Below are 23719 nucleotides of genomic sequence, written 5' to 3' on the forward strand. Positions count from 1 at the left end.
TAAAAACATGCATGGATAGAGATTCTTACTAGTTTTAATAACTTTAGGAAAAGTAAATATGAATTGCACATGTAAATTACTTGTATTTTTAAATCTCTTCTAAGGAATCATTTCCTGAGTTGTAGGGTACACTTTTTGTGTGATAAAAAAGTGACATTTTCTCAGTGGCCATACCAGTATTGTACCTAAACTATATTTGGTTCTGATTTGACCTGAAGGGTTGTTCTTTAAGGATTAAATCTGGGTGGTTAGACCACTTAAGTATTTTATACCCTCAGAAATAAATATATAATTTAGAAATACACTATAGTTTTTGGAAGGTAGAAAATACGATGCCCCTTTTAAATACCAGATTTCTCAGTTTGTAGAAAGAACAGGGAATGTTTCCGTACAGCAAGTTTATAAAACCATATAATAAGGTCAAGTATAAAAGATGACAACTTTCATGAACTTCAAATGGGAGTTGTACATGACTTCAAGATTAAAAGTTGATTTACCTGATACATCTTTTAGGATGTAATCTTCAGGAAAATGTTTTAGCATGCTGCTCATAAATCCCTAATAATCAGTCTATTCTAAACCATCTACATTTATTGCTAAAGCCTTATAAGGCTCTGTGTATGTGTGTGTGCCCTGTATAGAAGTGCTACTTGGCAGAGAGCAGTAGGACAAATCACAATTCAGTTTTTTATTCCATGACCCTGGGCGCTCAACTCAGTCCAGTTCAGATTATAGGCTGAAAACAGGCTACTCCTAGAGATCTGGGAGTTTGGGAATGAGCCCAGCCAGCCAAGTTAGAGGATTTCTAAGAGGGAGACTATTTTGTTTCTAGCTGGCCAGAGAAAGGAGTGTAAGGATCTAGAACTGTGGCTTACTAAATGTGAGAAGGGTAACTTAAGGCTAGAAGATGCTACTGGTTGATTTCTTCTTTCTCACCCTTCCCTTCACTTCTTCTCTGCTATTTTTTCATGTTTGAATTTTAAACTCTACTAGCAGCAAAGTGAGGAAGGTTTCTAAGGATATTAAAATCAGTAATCAGTTAAAGAATTTATATAGTGTGTGTACGTAATTTTTTTTGAATATAGGTACTCTTGGGTTTGGAACATACCATTAAATACATATGTCTAGTGTGCACTGATTAAAAAGAACAAGCTGAGTATTTCAAGAGGAAAAAAATGTTCCATGAATCTTGTTCTTGGGTAGCCAAAGAGAAATAGGAATAAATATTTCTTTCTTCATTAATGCATATACTTTTCTGAGGGATATCATTTAAAGGAAGTTTAACCTCACCACCAAATCATAAATGTTCCCTTTCAGTAAATTATTTTTCTGTTTTTATTCTCACAAAAGTATTTTATTTCATAATTATATATATATATATTTAAAGATTTTATTTATTTGACAGAGACACAGTGAGAGAGGGAACACAAGCAGGGGGAGTGGGAGAGGGAGAAGCAGGCTTCTCACAGAGCAGGGAGCCCGATGCGGGGCTCGATCCCAGGACCCTGGGATAATGACCTGAGCCGAAGGCGGACGCTTAGCGACTGAGCCACCCAGGCGCCCCTCATAATTATATTTTAATTATAAAATATAGATAACCAGTTCAGATGGAGTTAGAAGAAAAATTAGTTTTGGTTACTTTTAAAAAACTTTAAATACCAGTAACCAATATAATAATAAATTTTTCTAATAAAATACTTCAGTATGCATTTTCATTAAGTCTTCAGCTTTGTTTTCTTGGCTTTGGGAGAGCTGACAGCTAATAACAGACAAACCTTTAGTTATTGCTTACTATGTCCCCAGCAGTGTGCCTAGCACCTTACTTCATCCTTCAGTGGTCCTATCAAGTAGGTACTATTATTATCCCCATTTTACAGATGGGGAAACTGAGAAATGAGAGTTTAAGTAATTTGTCCAATATCACAGAACTAGTAAGTGGCAGAACCAGGATTTGAACCCAGGTAATCTGACTTAAGAGCATGTTTCATTTTTAGAGAACTGTCTTATAAATTTGTATCCAGTCACACCAAGCAGTCCTTAAAAAACAAAGATTTCTTCTGTTTTTCTGAGAGGGAGCAGAAATCCTTGTATATGCTCTGTTATTGGTGAATGAAACCTCAGTTGGGTTGGTTTTTTCAGTTTCAAAGTTGTTACATTTTATTTACGTTATCTTAACATTCAAATACCAAACCAGAATATTTTGGTGATATTCTAGTTCCTCAAAGTGATGTTTCTTATTGCCAAATTTCCTGTAAGAATAGTATCGTATTCTTATACCTGCTCCCCAATTTTGAGAACTCTTATAATTCTTTATGCTCTAGTAGTACTCTTGCTCTTCGCATATAAGAACTTGTGGTCTAAATTAAGTCCAACATTAAAATAAATGAATTTTATTATCTACAAAAGAACATAACTGATGATTTGGATACAAAATGTTCAGAATCTATTTTGTGATGCTTTTATATTTAAATATTTAGCCTAAAGGTCATGTAAATTGGCAATATAATGTTATATTAAGTACTTTGAAACTATAATGCTGTTGCTCTGTATTTTACTTTGGTAATGTCTAGTATTATTTAGAAAAGAAGGATGTTGCTGAATAATTCTCATCTCTCTTGGCGTATATTACTGGTACATTAGAATCTACAGTGCTATTTTTTTCCTGTATATTGTTTAGTATTTATTTTCATCTCTTTTTTTTTTATATTGTAGGCTCGTTATAGGAAGGAGCAGACATTGCTCAAGCAACTGCCCTGCATTCCATTGGTAGAAAATTTGTTGAAAGACGGTACAGACGGCTGTGCTTTAGCTGCTCTTATTCATTTTTACTGTCCTGCTGTTGTCAGATTAGAGGGTGAGTGTGCCAGTGAAATATTTCTGGGATTTAGACAGGTGGGGACAAGTATTGAGACAACAGTATTTAATAAGTAATGAAGGCTTAAAAAAATTTATATATAATCCTGAGGAAGACAGTTTAGTAAAGCAGTGCGAAGTCTTCCTGTGTAGCAGCCCCTATATTTATTTGTATGTGTTTGTAAAACAGATTCCACGTAATTGTGTATTTGTACTAAGCCACTAACTATAAAACAGATATGAAATGTATATTATCAAATTAACCCACAGTCATCACCTTGCTCTTTTCCTGTTTGAAGATATTTGTTTGAAAGAAACCATGTCTTTGGCTGATAGCCTGTATAACCTGCAGCTGGTCCAAGAATTCTGCCAAGAATATCTGAACCAGTGTTGCCATTTCACCCTGGAAGATATGCTGTATGCTGCTTCATCCATAAAGGTGAATTAAATAATTCTTGGTGTTTCTGTTTTGTTTTGAGGTTTTTGAAAAAAAATATAACTAGATATATAAATGGCATAGTCACTATAAGCTTACAAATTAACTGTAGTATCAGTCAAAAGAACTTTTGGAGAAAGTTTTATTTTTCTGCTTATTTTAGGTTTTAACGCACTGTTAGCTACAGGTTTCTTTTACAAGACAAAACTAAACTTAAAAGTTGTGGTACAAAACTGCCTGTTGTCCTAAAGTTAGCAAAACAGAGGATAAGCCACTACATGTTTCTGAATCTTAGATGCTGTGATAGTATGCTGGGAGCATAACGGAAGTTCTGGTCACTTTCAGCATTCAACAGGACTGTGGAATGTGGGAAGAAGGAATCCTTAAGGTCCCAGGACTTGAGACAAAACCTAGGGAAAGACAAAGGGATAGGAAAATGTTAAAATAGTCTGGAAATGAACCTTTTAAAAAGGAATTCAATTTCATGAATTCGTCCCCTTGCTTCAGAATACCACACACTGCCTGTGAGCTGTAGGCCACTGCTCACTGCGTTCTTTCAAGAAATAGTTATTGAGCACCTAGTAGTGTTTGGGCTGGTTGGGATAATTAAGTGAACAAAACCAACATCCTGTGTTGGTAAGTTCCATGTGCCGGTGGAACTTACTTTGTAGTGGTGAAGAGAGACATGTGTCATGCGTAACTGCTTCTGAGCTGCAAGTTAAGCAGTAGCCGCTTGTTCCAGAATTTTGTGATGTGACATAGTACCTTGGTATTCCCAGCAGCTCATAGCTACAAAGTTCCTTCATATCTCTTACAGACCTGCCTAAAGTTTACCAGTTCTGCTTTAGGGTTTTAAGGATGGATAATCTTATAATAGATTTTTTTAAGTCTGGCTGAGAGGAATAACTTTGTATCATTCTACTCACAGTTCCAATACCAACTTTAATAGAAACTGCTAATGGACCCCTCTTACCATGATACTAGTGCCTCGTGGTTCTTGACATTCTTACTTTCTGATCTCTTTTTCCTTCACCCATTTCTGGATCACCACAGGTAGAAGAAAGAGCAAAAGGTAAAGGCCTTTCCAAAATGAGCCACTATTCCTATTGACCCAAAATGGGCCCACTCCCCACTACCTGACACATCAGAAGAAAAACATTCATTTATTTTGAAGGTTCTACCTTGCCATTTTTATCAAAATGGAAGATAGGAAATAACTATTTCCATATATATCTTGTTAATGCCTGCTCTGGCACTTGCCTTTTAAAAAATTTAAATATTACCTCTATAATCTCAAAGAATTCATTTCATTAAATACATTGAGACATAAGATCAAGTACATTTGTTTAAGTTGCTTACCTTGGAATTCCAAATAATAATATGTAGCCCTGATGTTTAAATTGACTTAGTCTGAGCATGATCTACATATAAAGACATTTTCTTAAATCAGGCATATTTAAAATAGATAACTGACAGATACACCTGTCAAAATGGCTAGAGTAAAAAAGAAAAGAAATAAAAGTATTGGTGAAGATATGGAGAAAAAGGAACGCTTGTGCACTGTTGGTGGGAATGCAAACTGATAAGCCACTATGGAAAACAGTATAGAGAGGTTCCTCAAAAAATTAAAAATAGAATTTAGTAATTCCACTTTGGGTATTTACCCAAAGAAAATGAAAACACGAATTTGAAAAGATAGGTGCACCCCTATGTTTATTGCAGCATTATTTACAATAGCCAAGATATGGAAGCAACCCAAGTGTCCATCTACAGATGAATGGATAAAGATGTGGTGTATACACACACACACACAAATATTACTCAGCCATAAAAAAAGAATGAGATCTTGCCATTTGTAACAGCATGGACAGACCTAGAGGGTATAGTGCTAAGTGAAATCAGTCAGAGAAAGACATATGACTTCACTCATATGTGGAATTTAAGAAACAAAACAAGTGAACGAACAAAAAGAGAGACAAATTAAAAAAACAAAACCAGACTCTTAAATACAGAGAACAAACTAGTAGGTTGCCAGAGGGAGGTGGGTAGAAGGATGGGTGAAGTAAAGGGGATTAAGAAAAAAAAATAGGTAACTGTCTACAGAAACGGCTTTGGTCACTTTCTATATTATTTATTAAATTATTAGAACCACAACTCTGACTTCCATTGAATATTTTAAGACTAATAGTTGGAAACAGTTCATCTTAGGAGGGACACAAAGTATTTTTATAATATAGTCAAGCTGTTTAAAGGAAGAAGGTGTAGGTATTTTTTACTGATCCGGAAAGCTCTCCAAGATGTTATTAAGTGAAGAAAGTGGGTAGCAACCATTATAGCATGATGTAATTTATATATTAAAAACAATTTTTTTCTATTTGTATGCAAATCTTTGCATAGAAAAAGGTTGATTAGAAGGATAAACACAAAACTGTTAACAGTGGTTTCTTCTGAGTGTGATATTAGGATTTGGGGGAGAGTAGTTGAAGCATTCTTTATATTCCATGTTCTGTATATATGTATTCTTCTGCATTGTTTACATTATTTAAGAATGTTAATATATAGTTGCATGACTGTCTTAACTAAAAGGAAAGAAAGGTTTTAAATGAAATTTATTTGGTATCATGGCTAGAATATGGTAACAGATTGATTGATTGCTGTTTCATCATCATAAATTCAGAAAGAAATGATCTTTATAAGCTTTGGTTACTTGGGAAAACTATCTCTTACTATGCTGACATCTCGTGGCCAAACTTAGTATCTTACCAAAGTATTTTTTTCCAGCTTTATTGGATATAATTGACATACAACGTTGTATAAGTTTAAAGCATGCAAAATGATTTTACCACCAAGGATTAGCTGACACCTCTGTCATATCACATATTTACCATTTCTTTTTTGTGGTGATCTACTCTTTCAGCAACTTTTGAGTATACAATACAGTATCTCATTAACTATAATCATTGAATTCCCAGTTATTCACTTATAACTGGAAGTTTTTACCCCTTGACCAAAATCTCCCCATTTTCTCAGCCTCCCAGTCCCTGGTAAATACCACTCTATTCTCTGTTTCTATGAGTTCAGTTTTTTTAGATTTCACATATAAGTGTAATCCTACAGAATTTGTCTTTGCCTGACTTATTTTACTTAGCGTAATGCCCTCATGGTCCATCAGTGTTGTTGCAATGGCAGGATGTCCTTCTTTCTCATGGCTGAATAATATTCCACTGTATATGTGCACCACATCTTCTCTATCCATTCATCTACTGACAGACATTTGGGCTGTTTCCGTATGTATCTTGGCTATTGTGAATAATGCTGCAGTGAACACAGGAATGCTGATTTCTCTTCAATCCTGTTTTCAAAAAGTGGAATTGCTGGATCCATATGGTAGTTCTATTTTTAATTTTTTTGAGGAATTGCCATACTGTTTTCCATAGTGGCTGTACCAGTTTATATTCCCACCAACAATGTACAAGGGTCCTCTTTTCTCCACATCCTCGCCAACACTTGTTACTCTTATCTTTTTGATGATAACCATTCTAACAGTTGTGAAGTAATATCGCATTGTGGTTTTGATTTGCATTTCTCTCATGTTTCGTGATATGTCCTTAAAATATTTAGTTGAGTGTTAGTATTTTTCCAAAAGATATAGACAGCTTTCAGTTAACTATACTAGTAGAGTGGAACCTAGGACCAATACTTTAAATATAATTTTATACTTTGGCTTTAGAATATATCCTCTGGAGGTAAGTATAAAGAAAAATTATAAATCATGATGATCTTATTACCAGAGATATTCCCTCCTTGTCAACAGTGTGGTATTTTGCCAACTGATCTTTTTTGTTACACATTTATTCATTCATTTATACATTCATTCAATTAAGTATGTATTGGTCATCTATTACGTACCAGGCACTGTTTTAAAAACTGAAGATAGGGGTGCCTGGGTGGCCCAGTCATTAAGCGTCTGCCTTCGGCTCAGGTCATGATCCCGGAGTCCTGGGATCGAGCCCTGCATCTCCGGCTCCCTGCTCGGCGGGGAGTCTGCTTCTCCCTCTCCCACTCCCCCTGCTTGTGTTCCCTCTCTCGCTGTCAAATAAATAAATAAAATCTTAAAAAACAACAACAACAAAACTGAAGATACATGGGATGCCTAGGTGGCTCAGTCAGTTAAGCGTCTGCCTTCAGCTCAGGTCATGATCCCAGGGTCCTGGAATTGAGTTGCGCATCAGGCTCCCTGCTCAGCGGGGAGCCTACTTCTCCCTCTGCCTGCTCCCCCTGCTTGTGTGCTCATTATCTCTCTCTGACAAATAAATAAATAAAATCTTAAAAAAAAAATCTGAAGATAAAATGATGACCATGAGCTTTGTCCTTCTAACTTAATAGTCTGATGGGTAAAATGAGGAACTCTGGAGAATGTGGTATTAAATGAAACTGGAGAAATTAAAATTAAAAAGGAACCCAATCATGTACCCTCTACCCTCTTGTAGCCCATAGTCCCATTTCCCAAAAGCAGTGTAAGTGGGGGGAGCGGTGCTACATTTTGAAATTTTTGTTTGGCCTAATAGTCAAATAAAAAGCTATTGTGTTCTAAACAAAAAATGGAAACAGTTTGAATCAGTAATTATGATGAAGATGGAGAGAAGTGGGTGGATTCCAGAAATATTCAGGATGCAAAATTTGCAGGTTTTGGTGATGAACTGGATAGGAGGAGGGAGAAAGTAGGAGGCATCCTTGATGGTTGCACATTGGGATAGTGATGCCATTCAGTGAGGTAAAACCGGAATAAGGTCAGATTTGTGGGGAAGATCACTAGTTCAATTCCAGACATTTGAGGTGCCTTTGAGATATCCAAGAGAAAACCCTCTCTTGGCCAGTGCATATGTAAGTACAGTTAATACATTTGGGAGTCATTTGGTAGCTGATGAGCATGGATGGCAGTTTTCAATGAGGGGAGACATCAGGAGTATCAAATGCTGCTGAGAGGTCAAGTAAGATGAAGACTGAAAAATGTGTTTGATTTAGCAACAAATGACTTACTTAGGTGACTTGAGCAAGTGCTGTTTTGGAGGAATGATGTGCCCTATACGCCAGACTGGAGTGGATGAGAGCGCCAGAAGGCTGAAAGGAGATTGTTAGCATAGGCCTACCTTAGAGAAGTTTATGAAGAGGTAAGAAGGTGGGAGTGAGGAGAAACTTACTGAGTGGTTTTGTTTTGTTTTTCATTTGGGAGATTTGAGCATGTTTAAAAGCTAAGTAGGAAGGATTCAGTTGAAGGGAAGAATATATAGGAGAAAGAAATAATTAAGAATGTAAAGTTTCTGACGGGAAGTTGAGATGGAATCCAACACACAGCCTTTGGGATTGTGAGCATTCTCATTTCCTTTCTAAAAAAAAAATCACAAATTGTAACGACTGCTTAAAATAGCATTGTCTATAAATGTTTGAATATTCTGGGAATTTATAGTTAAAAGCAAATGCTGAAAATAGGAAACCTACCAAATTCTGTTCACCATTATGCCTTATCTTCTATAACATTCCAGACTCCTACATTCAAACAACTACTGACGAGTCCACTTAAATGTCTAATGAATATCTCAAAGCTATTAACTCAGGATTCCTTCCACTACCTATTTATCCCAATCTTTCCCATTTCATTAAATGGTACCATCAGTTGCTGAAGACAAAAACCTGAGTTACCCTTGATTCGTCTCTTTTCTACATACAAATTAGCCTTCTCGAACTATGAGGTAAAAGATGAATATTTGAAAGTTACCAGCTTAAATATGAGAAAACAGAGTAGATGAACTCTAAATGAGAGTATATAGAGCTCTGAGGATTATTCATCATTAACAGGTAGGAGTGGGGCACCTGGGTCGCTCAGTTGTTTTAGTGTCCAGCTCTTGATTTTGGCTGAAGTCATCATCTCAGGGTTGTGAGATTGAGCCCCTGGGCAGCTCCTCGCTCAGCAGGGAGTCTGCTTGAGATTCTTTCCCTCTGCCCTTCCTCACTTATGGCTCACTCTCTAAAATAAATAAATAAATCTTAAAACAACAACAACAACAACAACAACAAAAACAGGAGGAAGGCATGGTATTGGAAAACACCCATATTTCCAATGATAATTTTCAAAACTAAAATTTAATATGAAATAAAACCTCATTAAATATTAATTTGATGATAATTTATTAGATGCCAAATTTAAAGGTATATTATTTTAAATAATTATAAAGCAGATTTTGTATAGTGTTAATTTTTAAACTTACCAGATGCCTACAATTAAAGTAATTCTTCATGTTTATAGCTTTTATGATGTATGATCCTAAAATATAAGCTTGTTTTAGAAATGTGCTTTTGAGGACCCTCAGTCTTTTCTGATAATTTTAAGATATTTTAAAAATTATTCACATTTTCAAATATAAATCAAAAGGCAAAGGACATTGTTAACTTACTAATAACTTTTCAAAGTTAGGTTGATATATTAAATTGTATAATGCTTCTGTATGTACATTTCAAAATTATTAATTAGCCATAACGATGTAGAGTCTTTTTGTTATTTAGTGCCTGGATTACAGTTGAGTTTAGCATCATCAAGCACATGGATACCTGATTAAGTTTTGGAGAAATTTCTAGGGATCTGGAAAGAGCTTTTTTTTTTTTTTTTTTTTTTTAAATGATAGCCACTCTTCAGAGCATCAGAGGCTGTTTAAGTTGTTTGTATTGTATTGACTTTGGACGAAGAGTGCCTTATACGTTATCTCAGAGTTCTACGGTTAGAGGTACCCATGCCTGCCACATAAATTGGACTACTGTTCTGGAAATATAGAGAAAAGCAGCAAAGAGGTTTTGCATAGCTGTTATAAATTTTACCTATAAGCACTAATATTCTATCCCAGATTTAATAGCCTAGATTAGATATACTCCAATGAAGGAATGAGATTTAAACCTATATTTTAATAGGTAAAACAATAAAATTGTATTTGTCATTACTTTCTGGTCAAATCTTACCTGATTTTTCTCCTTTTCTTAACTCTCTTACGTAGAGTAATTACTTGGTGTTCATGGCAGAGCTCTTCTGGTGGTTCGAAGTTGTGAAGCCCTCGTTTGTGCAGCCTCGTGTCGTTCGTCCACAAGGAGGTAGTAGGTGTTCCTGGGAACAAACAAAATGGAGAGTTTATCTAACCTCCCCTGGTTATTCCGTTCAAGGGAATCCTATTATTGTTATAAAACAGCTATTAGCCTTGATAAATTCTGAATATTTTAATATTTAAAGCTACTAAATTCTCTATGAGACAGATGATGTAGGAGAGAACAGCTCTGAATTTGAAGCCTTATGTTGTGGAATTTTTAGCTTTAACTCTTGGCCTACTTTCTTCTCTTTGCATCTTTTACCCCCATCTCTAGCTTTTATTCCCTGTTAGATGCTGAGTTTTTAATATTCCTACCCAGAATCCACTTAAATGATGTCTTGGCTTTAACCTACAATTTGAATTGACCATTAAACCATAAAAAGGTTTATATATATATTTTTAAGTCCGGTATGTTTTATGATTATTATATATCATGATCTATTGATTGTGCATAAGAAAACTAAAAAATAAAGGGGTCACTGTAAAGATCCCTAGAAATAAAGAACAAAAAATCTTCCTGCATTTTCTCTAAAACAAATTTTCCTTTGCTTCCATTATGAAACCAGAGGTTTATTTCTCTTGGGGAAAAAGGATTTTAAATTATAAGTTTAGCTCCACTAAAGAACTTTTCTTCCAGCATAACTACGGGACCAGTTCTTTCTGCTGCTAATGGCTGTCCTGCCAAACACAAAACATGATTATTGTGCTTCCCAACTACTTAGCTGCTTTCCTTGGCTCCAAATTTTGGTATTTTTCTCACCATTACCCTTATTTCTCCTCTATCTCCTCCCTCTCAAAAAAATTAAAAGAAAAAGATCAGGAAGGAGGAAAAAATATGTAGTCAAGAGAAAGGCATGTCACCGTAGTGAGTAGAATGAGCTTGCTTCCAGCGTGCCCACTGCATCTCAGGCAAAATTCTGTGAACTATGCAATAAAGAGTATTTCATCTGTTCCATCTCTAAGCTGCTTAGGGCAGATTCTGATTATTGAACCATTATGTATCAAAGTACCTACAAAGAAGTTAAGATCCTTCCCTAAGGCCATGTAATAAAGACAGGCGTCTTCAGTAATTATCATAAACAATATTTGTACAACTTTTTACAATTAATATAGAATTTTCACTTACACTGTGTTCTGTGATTTTTATCTGTGAAGCCCACTATTCAAAATATTCAACAGCTATTACATTAGGTCTCAAAGGCAAAACGTAAATGGAGTCTTCCCCAGAGTTATTTACAAAAATATGAACTCTACAGGGGGTTTAATTATTGACCAGTGAAATTCTGTCTCTATTAATTGACTACCAGAATATCAACTATTTCATAAAGAAACAAAAATTACCATATATAACTGAAGTTCTATGAAAGCTTTAGCAAAATTAGACACTCAGATTTATTTTTAAATATCTGTATTTTTTGTTAGGCCTCCCCCCACTTCCTTCCCCCCAGTTAGCCTTAATCAATTTTTTAAGCCAGAACTTGAAGAGTTTTAAATTTTACCTTTGAAAATTATTTAAGAAGAAAATTCTCAATATGCTACAATAGGAAAATGGAAGTTCTTGAAATAATGGTAGAAACATGCTAAGTACATAATTTTGAGGCTTTTATCTTTTACTGTAGCTGAACCTGTGAACGATATGCCTTCAATTCCTGTCTTGAATGCAGCCAAAACAAACATCTTGGACAGTTCGTGTAGTTCTGACTTCACTTCAAGGTAGAGTCCAGAATGACTTCATTTTCACGGTTTCCAGTCCATTTGCTAATGAAATCAAAATAAAATTTCATTAGTTTTTAAAATTTCAGTTGGACTTTGAACTAAGTAAGTTTTAACTAGCTTACAGCATGTATTACAGCTTGTTTTAACTTAAATGTAATTGAATTTACACAGAAAAGAATGTTTCATAAATAGGCTTTAATGAATCATACTCAAAAGTGGGAGAATACATTCTGAGGTTCAAATAACCAACTTAAAACCAAATTTTTGCTGTAAAACTTATTTATCATTGAGAACTGCTTAAATGATAGGCCTCGGGGTGGGGGGAATTTTAAATTTCTATTTGGGTTTTTAAATTTTTTTATTTTTTTAATCTTTGGGGTAGTTTCCCTTGTTTTGTTTGCTGGTTACTGTAGCTAAACAACAATCACAATAGAATGTTTATTGTAATACTGAATCTTTATGTTTGATGCTTTAGTTCTTCATATCAGGAACTGAATTGAGAGCAAAGTAAAAATTTACTATCAGGATAATTCTGACTTCTGACCCAAACATATGATAGACACATGAGTTTGTTTAAAAATGTTTTTCAGCAGATCCTATAAGTAGTTTTTTATGTGTATTTATTAGAACCTAAAATTTATATTGACTTTGGACTCCTAATTTATCTGTTTAAGTTTAAAATTGTTATATTTTGCAGTGTTTCAGAAATCCAAGCAGATCCATTAAAACTACATTTTAAAAATGATGAACAAGCAATTGAAAGTACTTTCTTTATGAATTCTTGGCTTAACATAAAAATATGAACTTGTACTGAGCTGTCACCCACTTCACACATTTAAGAAGTTTTCTCTCTCAAGTGGGTGCTAATGGGTGTAAAACTGGAACCTTGACAGAACCCTTTCGGTACTCTTACTGCCTCTGTAGGGCTTCTTACCTCTGGACTGGCTGATGTCTCTAAAGTCCTTCCTACAGATTAAGAAAGCATTTTCCTTCCCTACCCTCTGATTTACTACTATGGATTGTCTTACTACGTCCATTAAGTTTTCTATTCTGTAACTATGCCTGAGATTTTACAAAAAGAGGTTAAGTTAGGATATTGCTGATCTAGGAGCTTCTCTATATTTTTTCCTACAGGAAACTTTTTTCTACACATTAATTTTCTTGGTGTTTTCCTGGGTTGATTATATAGTGACATTTCCTTCCTTGAAAATTTAGAAAACATTCAGTATTCTAGGTTATGACTCTTGTACTATTAAATCTTTAAAATCTCTGAAACTTTCTGCTTTGAGGCTAGATTATCCCAAAATTACTATTTTTAGGAACCTTAGTTGGACCGTCTTCACATTTCTGACAGTGGAAAATGTCTTAAGACCCTCTGGAAGACTCGTCTCTTTTCTGTTTCTCAGATATCTCAGTGGCTGCCCTTACTCATTTTTCCTAGCAGATGGATGTCTAAATTCTTTTCCTTGAAGAGACAGTGTGTAGCTGACATTCTAGGATCCTACTAATCCTCTCATTTCTGTAAGTCCCCACGTGGTCCACTGGAGTTCTCCCACTGTAGAACTTTTCAGGAAGGAGTAAAAAGTTCCCACTCTTCCTGAGAATAATGCAGTCCCATGTACAAATGTGAGTGACCCTAATGAAGTTGTGAGGGGAAAACAAAGGAAGAAGACAGGCAAAGCAAAGAACATTTGTAGCAGCTAATCCACACACTTGACCACTAACCTGCTCAGCAGTTATACCAGGTCAAAATTTTCTATGCGGATGTGAAAGTGAGGCAATTCATAGGAATTTAAAACACTTTAGCCATTATCTGGAGAAGAAGAGAGTGAATATATTTTAATTACTAACTTGTGTATCTTCAGGATTAGCCTCCTATCATAGATGTAAGGGAGAGTAGAAACAGGGGCAGTGATGTTAGAGGGAGGGATAACAGAAACAAACATGATAGGGGGCAGGTGAGTATTTCCTGATAGTCCTCTGAGAGAAAATATGTGCAGTTTAGGGGCGAAAGGCACACGGAAGCAGATAAGCATTTGCTTTGGAGACAAGGTTATGCAAGTTTTCCAGGTATTGTTGCCTTTAGAAAAGCTCACTGATGAAGCTTTCATTAAATAGTAAGAACACAATATTGTTGTTTCATTTGCACTTTTTGGTTGACTTGTTCATGTTCTCAGTTTACAATAGCCAAAAGATAATGTCATTTGAAGGGGGCTACAGAAGTCACTACATAACATCCTGTTCCCCAATTTATTCTCGATTGGGGGTTGGGACGTGTAACTTCTGCACTTGACTATAAGGTAGGCTACAACAGACTTTAAACTTGGAGAAAAATTAAATTTGGGCCAAATGTCATGATAATTTGAGAAACAGACTACCTCATCCCCTGAATTAATTCGAATGGGGTCGAATTAAGAAATAGGAAAGCTTCCTATCTTTATAGGCATTGAGGTCTTCAAGGTGCAGCTCAATATATTAATACTAATTTTGATGTAACTGTTAGAGATGTACAGACATAGGTCCGTGAGCAGGGAGGCTGTCAGGATCTTTACAAGGGTTTATTATACCTGTAGTTTCTAGAGACTTAAATATTTCCAGCTGATGACTTTCATTTAACTTACTCATTTGTTTTTCTATTTGTAAAATGAAAATAATATGCTGTATCTTATCTCACAAGGCCATTGAGGTGTGTATGAAAATATTTCAGGCTCTGACTAAAAGATATAAAATACATAGAGATACATATACTCACAGCCATGTTTGGTTTAAACAATGTGTTTCCTTTTTTTTTTTTTAATTTAGGATGCAGAGTCAGAGGTGATAATGTTGTTTCTAATTTCAGCCATTCTGTGTAAAGTTTATATTAAAGAACTAAAACATATTAAAACATTTTTAATTTATTCTACATTGCAGTGGGGAAGGAGCTGCATTTACACACTCTCATCATTTGCCTTCTAGACATTCACGCTCCCAAGCTCATTCTTCAGCTTCAGGTAGTATTTTTGAAAAAACCTAGGTTAACTGGGAAATGATTGAGAATAAATGTAAATAAAAATACCTAGTCTTTTTTTTTTTTGGAAAAGTGTTAATATATACACTAAAAGGTTGATTTGTTTCTCTCTGCTTGCTTTTCTTAATAAAATGATCTCTATTTCTCCGTATATCCCACCTACTTACTTTTTAGTGCTCTTAATGAATCCTGAAATATTTGAAATCTGTTAAGCTGTAAGTTAAAATTTTTTACATACTTTCAATGACTTTTTCTTTTTCGCATTTGAAGGAGGAATTAGAAGGTCTTCATCTATGTCCTATGTTGATGGTTTCATAGGGACATGGCCCAAAGAGAAAAGGTAAACAAAGGGAATTATTTTTAGTATATTCACATCATCAATAAATGCTATTTATTGAATCACTATATTGTACACCTGCAACTAATATAACATGGTCAACTATACTTCAGTAATTAAAAAAAAGAGAGAAAGAAATGCTAATTCTTTCTATTTTATTGATAGCCAACTTGCAATTAGTACCTCACTTTGAAAAGGGCAATGTAGGCAGATGACTGAGAGTTCAAAGGGGCTAAATGTTAAAGGTAGCCCAGTAACCCTACACTTACCTTGAGCACAACAGGATTATGAGAAATGGGAAAAGAAAGGAAGTATAATTTTAAATACTTGTTAAAGGGTATCAAATCATTTCTTTTCTGGGTGTGTTTAAGGATTTTTTTTCTTTAAATGTTTTTTAGATCATCAGTGCATGGAGTTTCATTTGATATTTCTTTTGATAAAGAAAATACTGTACACAGATCCACTCCAAACCGAGGAATCACTCGTTCTATTAGTAATGAAGGACTTACTCTGAACAATAATCGTGTATCTAAAAATATTAGGAAAAACTTGTCCTTTAAGCCAGTAAATGGAGAAGAGGAAGCAGAAAGCATTGAAGAAGAACTTAATATAGACTCTCACAGTGGCCTCAAATCTTACACGCCCCTTAATACAAATGAACTAAATTCCAATGAGAATATTCATTATAAGCTTCCAAATGGAGCTTTACAAAATAGAGTACTTCTAGATGAGTTTGGCAATCAGATCGAGACACCAAGCATTGAAGAAGCATTACAAATAATTCATGATACTGAAAAATCTCCCCATACATCTCAGCCAGACCACATTGCTAATGGCTTCTTTCTTCATAACCAGGAAATGAGTATCCTAAATTCAAACATCAAGCTAAATCAGTCTAGTCCTGATAACATAACTGATACAAAAGGTGCCTTGAGTCCCATAACTGATAATACTGAAGTAGACACTGGAATTCATGTTCCTTCAGAAGATATCCCTGAAACCATGGATGAAGATTCTTCTTTGAGAGATTATACTGTAAGCTTAGACTCTGACATGGACGACGCATCTAAATTTCTTCAGGATTATGATATTCGAACCAGCAACCCCAGAGAAGCTTTGAGTCCTTGTCCAAGTACTGTAAGTACCAAGTCTCAACCAGGTAGCAGTGCTTCTTCTAGCTCCGGAGTTAAAATGACCAGCTTTGCTGAACAGAAATTCAGGAAACTGAATCATACTGATGGGAAAAGTAGCGGGAGCAGTTCTCAGAAAACTACGCCAGAAGGCTCTGAACTTAATATTCCGCACGTGGTTGCTTGGGGACAAATTCCAGAAGAAACAGGCCTTCCACAAGGCCGGGACACTACCCAGCTGTTGGCCTCTGAAATGGTGCATCTTAGGATGAAACTGGAAGAAAAGAGGCGTGCTATAGAAGCCCAGAAGAAGAAGATGGAGGCTGCTTTCACTAAGCAGAGGCAGAAGATGGGAAGGACGGCATTTCTTACTGTGGTGAAAAAGAGAGGGGATGGCATTTCCCCTCTTCGAGAGGAAGCAGCCGGTGCAGAAGATGAGAAAGTGTATACCGATCGAGCAAAAGAAAAGGATTCACAAAAGGCTAATGGACAGAGGAGTAAGTCTCTGGTGGATCTGAAGGAAAGCATGGAGAATCCTCAAGCCAAATGGCTGAAGTCTCCAACCACACCCATTGATCCAGAGAAGCAGTGGAACCTGGCAAGCCCCTCGGAGGAGACTTTAAATGAGGGAGAGATCTTAGAATATACAAAGTCCATTGAAAAGTTAAATTCATCTCTCCATTTTCTACAACAAGAAATGCAGCGCTTGTCACTTCAGCAGGAGATGTTAATGCAGATGAGGGAGCAGCAGTCCTGGGTGATTTCACCTCCTCAGCCCTCTCCACAAAAACAGATCCGAGATTTTAAACCTTCCAGGCAGGCAGGCCTGTCGTCAGCCATTGCACCCTTCTCGTCAGATGCCCCCCGTCCTACCCATCCATCCCCACAGTCTTCCAATAGGAAGAGCACATCTTTTTCTGTTAAAAATCAAAGGACTCCTAGGCCAAATGAATTAAAAATAACACCTTTGAATCGAACGCTGACGCCCCCTAGGTCTGTGGATAGTCTTCCTCGGTTACGGAGGTTTTCACCAAGTCAGGTTCCTATTCAGACTAGGTCATTTGTATGTTTTGGGGATGATGGAGAGCCTCAGTTAAAGGAATCCAAACCTAAGGAAGAAGTTAAAAAGGAAGAAATTAAAAAGGAAGAACTGGAATCCAAAGGACCCGCGGGACAGCATGTACATAACCCGGAAGAAAAGGAGATCAGGCCTCTTGAGTCAACAGTTTCTGAAGTCCTGTCCCAGCCTATCACAGAGACCATCCGACTGACGCCAAATGAGGACCAGCTGAACCAGCCTGCAGAGCCGCCTCCTAAACCTGTTTTCCCACCTGCTGCTCCTAAAAATGTTAACCTGATTGAAGTTTCCCTCTCAGATTTGAAACCTCCTGAAAAGGCTGATGTATCTGTTGAAAAATATGATGGAGAAAGTGATAAAGAACAATTTGATGATGACCAGAAAGTATGCTGTGGATTCTTTTTTAAGGTAATACTAATCTTCATCGTTCTGGGCATCATCATTAGATGGGTTTGGTTTTAATTGATGTGCTTACATCTTTTAATAGTAGTCCCTTTTGTTACAAGCCTGCCACTAACCCTGAAATATATTTTGGGGCTCCCCTTGGTGGACTGTAGTAACATCCAAGCACACTGAACAGTCTTCCTTTCACCAAGGTCATGGTACATGTTTAGATATGCTGTTTTTGCTCCTCTGCCTCTCTCGCTTGCTTTTACAAAAGCCTTTTAAAAAAATGTTAAAGCTATTTGGATCTCTTCCAAGAGTTGTCAGTTTGTAAAAAGCACATAATTTGGCATTGCATGTAAGAATATTTTAGTTTTTTTTAAATTTTCTTTCCTTTTATGTTTTGTTTCTTAAAAAATTTTTTAAGGGATGCCTGGGTAGCTCAGTTGGTTAAGTGTCTGCCTTTGGCTCAGGTCATGATTCCAGGGTCCTGGGATCGAGTCCTGCATTGCAGGGACCCTCCTCCTCCCTCTGCCTGCCACTCCCCCTGCTTGTGCTCGCTCTCTGACAAATAAATAAAAATAAAAATCTTAAAAATCTTTAAAAAAAATTCACCAGACATAATCTTGCAAGGTGAAACATTTAAAAGTAACATATATAGTTTGAACAGAAATAGCTCCTTTTAAAAGCATTGGATAAAGGTCTAGCATATGACTCCTAATCTCAGTATTGATATTGTATACAACGTACTGTAGCCAGCCAACACAAATATTGAACAATATCACCTTTTGATGGTCAAGATCTTAAAATTTATCATAGGTATTAGAAAAACAAGAGCTTAGTATTTTTAAATTTTTCTCCTAATTACCCATTTTCTTCATCTTTGTTTTCCTGTATTTTCCAAATTACCTATAGGAAAGAATATTTTTTTAATAATCAGAAACATGTGTATGTGTTACTCTTGTTTCTTTTTTTAATTAAGGAACTAAAGATCATCTCTGATCCTGTCTAGCTCCACAATTTGGAATACAGAGGAAAAAAACACTCAACAGCATCAGTTTATAATTTAAGATTTTAAATTAAAACAGCAGTCCTACTGGAATAAGAACCCAAGAATACTGAAGTGATTACAATCGCTAGTTTTACTTTTGCTCATTTAATATTGGAAATTTGTAACTTATTTTAAAGTTGTTCTCAGGGTAATTGCCCTTTAGCCCCTTTTAAAGTTTAGAAATTTGAACGTGAGTCATGTTTAGTCTCTTAGCCATGTAAAATGACTAATTTTTAATAGAATGCTACTGTAGACATGAGTAGATACAGTTTACTAATTTTAGAGACCCTGGCTACCTCTTTTCCTTGCAGAGAAAGGAAAACGGAAGGGAGAGAATCCTTCAGGTGAAACAGGCAGCATATCTGTACCTTCATGTCCATTCTGTCGTGTGGCAGTGGTTTCATTTATGTGATATAACCATATAGCTAATTTTTGGGTACTTTTACTTGAGTTTTCTTTATTGAGCATGTATTTTAAATACAATTTTTAATGCAATTTTTAAAAAGATTTTATTTTTAAGTAATCTCCATACCTAACATGGGGCTCAAACTCATGACGCTAAGATCAAGAGTCGTGTGCTCTTCCGATTTGAGCCAGCCAGGTGCCCTAGTTTGAATGCAATTTTTAAAATTGAGGGAAAACTCCCTGCTTTTAAGTTATTTATTAGGGTCCAAAAAAAACCTCCACCCCTTTTTTTTTTTCCTCGTTACGGTTGTTCTTTGCAAACTTCCTAGGTTTTGTAAACATGTTATTAAGTAAGTTTAAGTGTCCTTTGGTAGTTGATAGAACTGTTACCACTTTAATTCACCTTTTTTAAAAAAAATATTTTATTTGAGAGAGAGAGCGCACAAGGGTGGGGGGGAGGGTCAGAGGGAGAAGCAGACTCCCCACTGAGTGACCTGAGCCGAAGGCAGACACTTAACCGACTGAGCCACCCAGGTGCCCCTGATTCACTTCTTCCTTCATAATTTCTGGAACATGTCCACATATGGTGGGATTGGAATAAGGATGACTAGATAGTTTGAATTTTCAGTTATAAATGTGACCACAATTGAAAATGAGAATATTGGTGCACACAACATTACACGTTTTTCAATGAAATCCATGCTTAGGATGACCAAAAAGCAGAAAATGATATGGCAATGAAACGGGCAGCTTTGCTGGAGAAACGACTGCGGAGGGAGAAGGAGACTCAGCTTCGGAAACAGCAGCTGGAAGCAGAGATGGAGCATAAGAAAGAGGAAACGAGGTAAAGGCTAGGGGCCGTGCGGGCCCTGGATCTGAGTGCTGAGGGTATGCAGCCGGGCTGTGCTTTCTCAGGGATACTTAACAGCTTGTTCAGACGTTTGCAGCGTATGGAGACAACTGAATTAATGCTGATTTCTGGTGCTCTTTACAAGTTAATTTATTTTCCCAAAGTATTGGTCGCTTGTACATTTTTATCCTAAGTGCATTTCAAAGTAACGTTCTCCAGAAACATTAATTTAAAAAAACTTCACTGGTTTTTACACACATATTTTTTAAAAGCAGTCATTTACTAATGGTATGTTTATGTATATTTTAATGATCTAAATTATCTCAAGCGTATTTTAAACAAACCATTTTTTCCCAAGGTGCTGAAATGTAATAATTCTCCCTTCTCGCATCAAAGCCATACTCCCTCTTTAGTGTGCAGAATAAGAAATTCAACCATTTGGTTTCTTAGGCGTAAAACTGAGGAAGAGCGTCAGAAGAAGGAAGATGAGAAAGCGCGCAGAGAATTTATCAGACAGGAGTATATGAGGCGAAAACAACTGAAACTAATGGAAGACATGGATACAGTAATTAAACCCCGTCCTCAAATAGCAAAACAAAAAAAACAGCGCCCAAAATCTATTCACAGAGATCATATCGAGTCTCCCAAAACACCAATAAAAGGTCCTCCAGGTAACACAGCTTATTATGAAGAGTCTGTTCATAAAAAAACACCAGCCTGGTTTGTCATACTAACTTGACTGTGCTTTGGTATGCTAAATTGGATACACAATTTGAGATGATGCATGCTCCTAATTTGGAAAACCAAAATGAGCAAATGTAGTTTTTTATGACTTAAGTGTGTTATGTGTGCATGCATATATTCAGTAGAGCCAGTGTGAGTGCTAGAGCATCCAGTATAAATACTAACCTATCAGGGAGCTCTGCCCTCAGATATAATCTCTCTGAATTGTTAATACCGTTTCCATACTTGTCCATTTAAGGATAAACATTGTATGCATGGAAATACATAAACACATTGGTATAATAAGGAATATAAAACCAAGAGTTCATGAGTCCCTCCTTTAAGACAGAAATGGTCAAACGTCCAAATCTATAATTTTTGGAGTTGAGAGAATGTATCCTAAAATTCAGCACACATACTCACTTTTTAAAAAAATATATATTTTATTAAAACTAAACCCCATGGAAAACTTTAGAGAATTCCCATAGTTACTTTAAAACTGAGGGAAAATAATACAACATTGACTGTTTAAAGAGAACTCTGCCTTTTCTAGCCAACAGAATTTTTTGATACCTAGTACTGGCTAAAATTAGTAAATTAATTTCCCACATAGGAATTAAATATTCCTAAATATATTTTATTCTTTTTGTTAATTTCTTTTGTTAACTTTTTTCTTACAGTTACAATATCAGTGTCTCATATTACCACTTTCCTTTTGGAATAAATCCTAACAGCAATTAGTTTTATCATTATTTCTTAAAAGTAGGTACACTGCTAATTTTAAATAAATTGTGCATATATGCATGCAAGCATACTGTGTGTTTAGAGTAAAAGTAAAAAAAAAAAGAAGAAACTACAGAAGCTCAGTTTTCATATGCTGGTGTAATCTAATGAACAGACTCTTTTCTACTTGCTCCTTTTAAATTTCTAATTTTGTTTTTATTCAGGATCACGAATTTATCGTGTTTTTTCAGTCTCTAGCCTTTCTTTGGCATCACTGAACACAGGTGACAACGAGAGTGTGCATTCAGGCAAGAGGACACCAAGGTAAATCCATAATGTGAACATTCTTCACAGAAAAGAATGTTTCCAGCAATTATGTTGTATTTTATAATGAATGAACAAATTTTTATAGTTTTGCTGACTGGACTGTTTGTGTTTCTGTTAAAATAAGTTTACGTATAAAGAGGCTATTCATATTTGACTGTTCTTTATCTTTTATGATTACTGACATTGATAAGATACTTTTTATAAACTATAAAACATTAACAGTAATTGCTGACATGGTTGTGGTAAAATCATAGTGTGCAGAAATAGCACATCATCTATATAAGTGCCAGCCTCTCTACTTTCCCCCTCTCAGAATAATTCCAAAGTAGGCTGCCTAACTTGGGAAAAATCCCTTTTGTACTCTCCCTCTCGGATGTAGATTAGAAACTGAAGTTCTATTTCATTATGTCACGCTCTAATACCCATATAGAAAGAGAATGTGTGTAGTGACAGGCATGAGTTCTGAGCTGTGATCTTTGTATCACCATCCTGTTGCGGTAATTGCCAGTTTTCACGTGGGAAAACACTGATCCTCTCAGTGAGCAGGTACGTACGGAGTGCCCGTTGTGTCCAGGCACTTGGATGTATAGCTGGAATAAGGCAGCTACACCAGCTTTTGATTTTTAAGCTTCTAGGTTGATTTTGGTTGGTACTTTCACATATATCCCTTCTGACCCCCAAATATTCTTCTGTTTGAGACATAAAAAATGTTTTATTTACCATTTAGATCCGAGTCTGTAGAAGGCTTCTTGTCTCCAAGTCGTTGCGGCAGTCGAAACGGGGAGAAGGACTGGGAAAATGCATCAACGACTTCTTCAGTGGCTTCTGGAACAGAATACACAGGTCAGGGTCTGTATTTTTAGGGAGACATTTTAATTTAACACAGTCATGAGAACAAATACAGGCTATCCTAATGAAAGTTTCATGGGCTCTTCTCTTGGTCTAGACACGGGGGAGTCTGATCAAGAACACAGAGTGCAGATGAATCCTTTCAGGGAGGTCAGTTTCTGTGATACGGTTGCACTTAAGGAGGCAGTGACTTGTCCCAGATGAATTGAGATCAGTTTCTAAACAAAATTAGCAGTACCACTACACCTCATCCCTCTACTTCTTTTTTTAAGATGCTGACCATATCTGTGTTCTGGTTTGGGTCTAAAGAAGTTTTAGAGAGGTTCCATCAGCAATACATAGGTCCTGAGTACTGAGAAAAGGCTAGAATCCACAAAGGCCTCTCTAACATTGGGATTTCAGGTATCTAGAGTTGTGCATCTTTAAAATGTATTAAGCTGGGGTAGGGGCACCTAGCAGGCTCTGTCTCTTGATCTAGGGGTTGTGAGTTTGACCCCCATGTTGGGCATAGAGCCTACTAAAAACAACAACAAAGTATGAAGGGGCTCTAAAAGATAAGAATGCACTGGATCCGGGAAGGCATCCAGCCTCACATCTGATCCTCTTCCAGCCTTTATTTGGGTAGGCATTACTGAAACAAAAGCAAATTGAACAGAATGTAAGACACTTGAAATGAAGCAGGAGAGAAAAGAAGAAACGTGAGCAGCCATTGGGATC

General features: G+C 36.1%; 1 protein-coding gene and 1 long non-coding RNA gene across 5 annotated transcripts in view; one reads left to right on the forward strand and one right to left on the reverse strand.

Annotated features, from left to right (window-relative positions):
- Nucleotides 1-23719, forward strand: part of CAMSAP2 (calmodulin regulated spectrin associated protein family member 2) — a 112749-nt gene that overhangs the window by 84121 nt on the left and 4909 nt on the right. For 2 of the 4 annotated variants that reach the window (XM_078078249.1, XM_078078250.1), the window contains 11 exons: nt 2713-2854; nt 3153-3292; nt 10333-10426; nt 12039-12132; nt 15049-15128; nt 15416-15485; nt 15881-18098; nt 20238-20374; nt 20831-21051; nt 22051-22150; nt 22881-22996. In XM_078078249.1, the coding sequence (XP_077934375.1) occupies nt 2713-2854; nt 3153-3292; nt 10333-10426; nt 12039-12132; nt 15049-15128; nt 15416-15485; nt 15881-18098; nt 20238-20374; nt 20831-21051; nt 22051-22150; nt 22881-22996 (3412 nt within the window). The remainder of the gene's footprint in view (nt 1-2712; nt 2855-3152; nt 3293-10332; nt 10427-12038; nt 12133-15048; nt 15129-15415; nt 15486-15880; nt 18099-20237; nt 20375-20830; nt 21052-22050; nt 22151-22880; nt 22997-23719) is intronic. The other 2 variants (XM_036086702.2, XM_078078251.1) reach the window with 1 other exon arrangement.
- On the reverse strand, nt 7943-12050 carry LOC144382611 (uncharacterized). The gene is made up of 3 exons (XR_013449915.1): nt 11919-12050; nt 10298-10439; nt 7943-9314 (listed from the first exon to the last, which is right to left on the reverse strand). It is a non-coding gene; the product is annotated as an uncharacterized LOC144382611 (long non-coding RNA).

This window comes from Halichoerus grypus, chromosome 7 (assembly GCF_964656455.1).
Source record: "Halichoerus grypus chromosome 7, mHalGry1.hap1.1, whole genome shotgun sequence".
NCBI lineage: Eukaryota > Metazoa > Chordata > Mammalia > Carnivora > Phocidae > Halichoerus > Halichoerus grypus.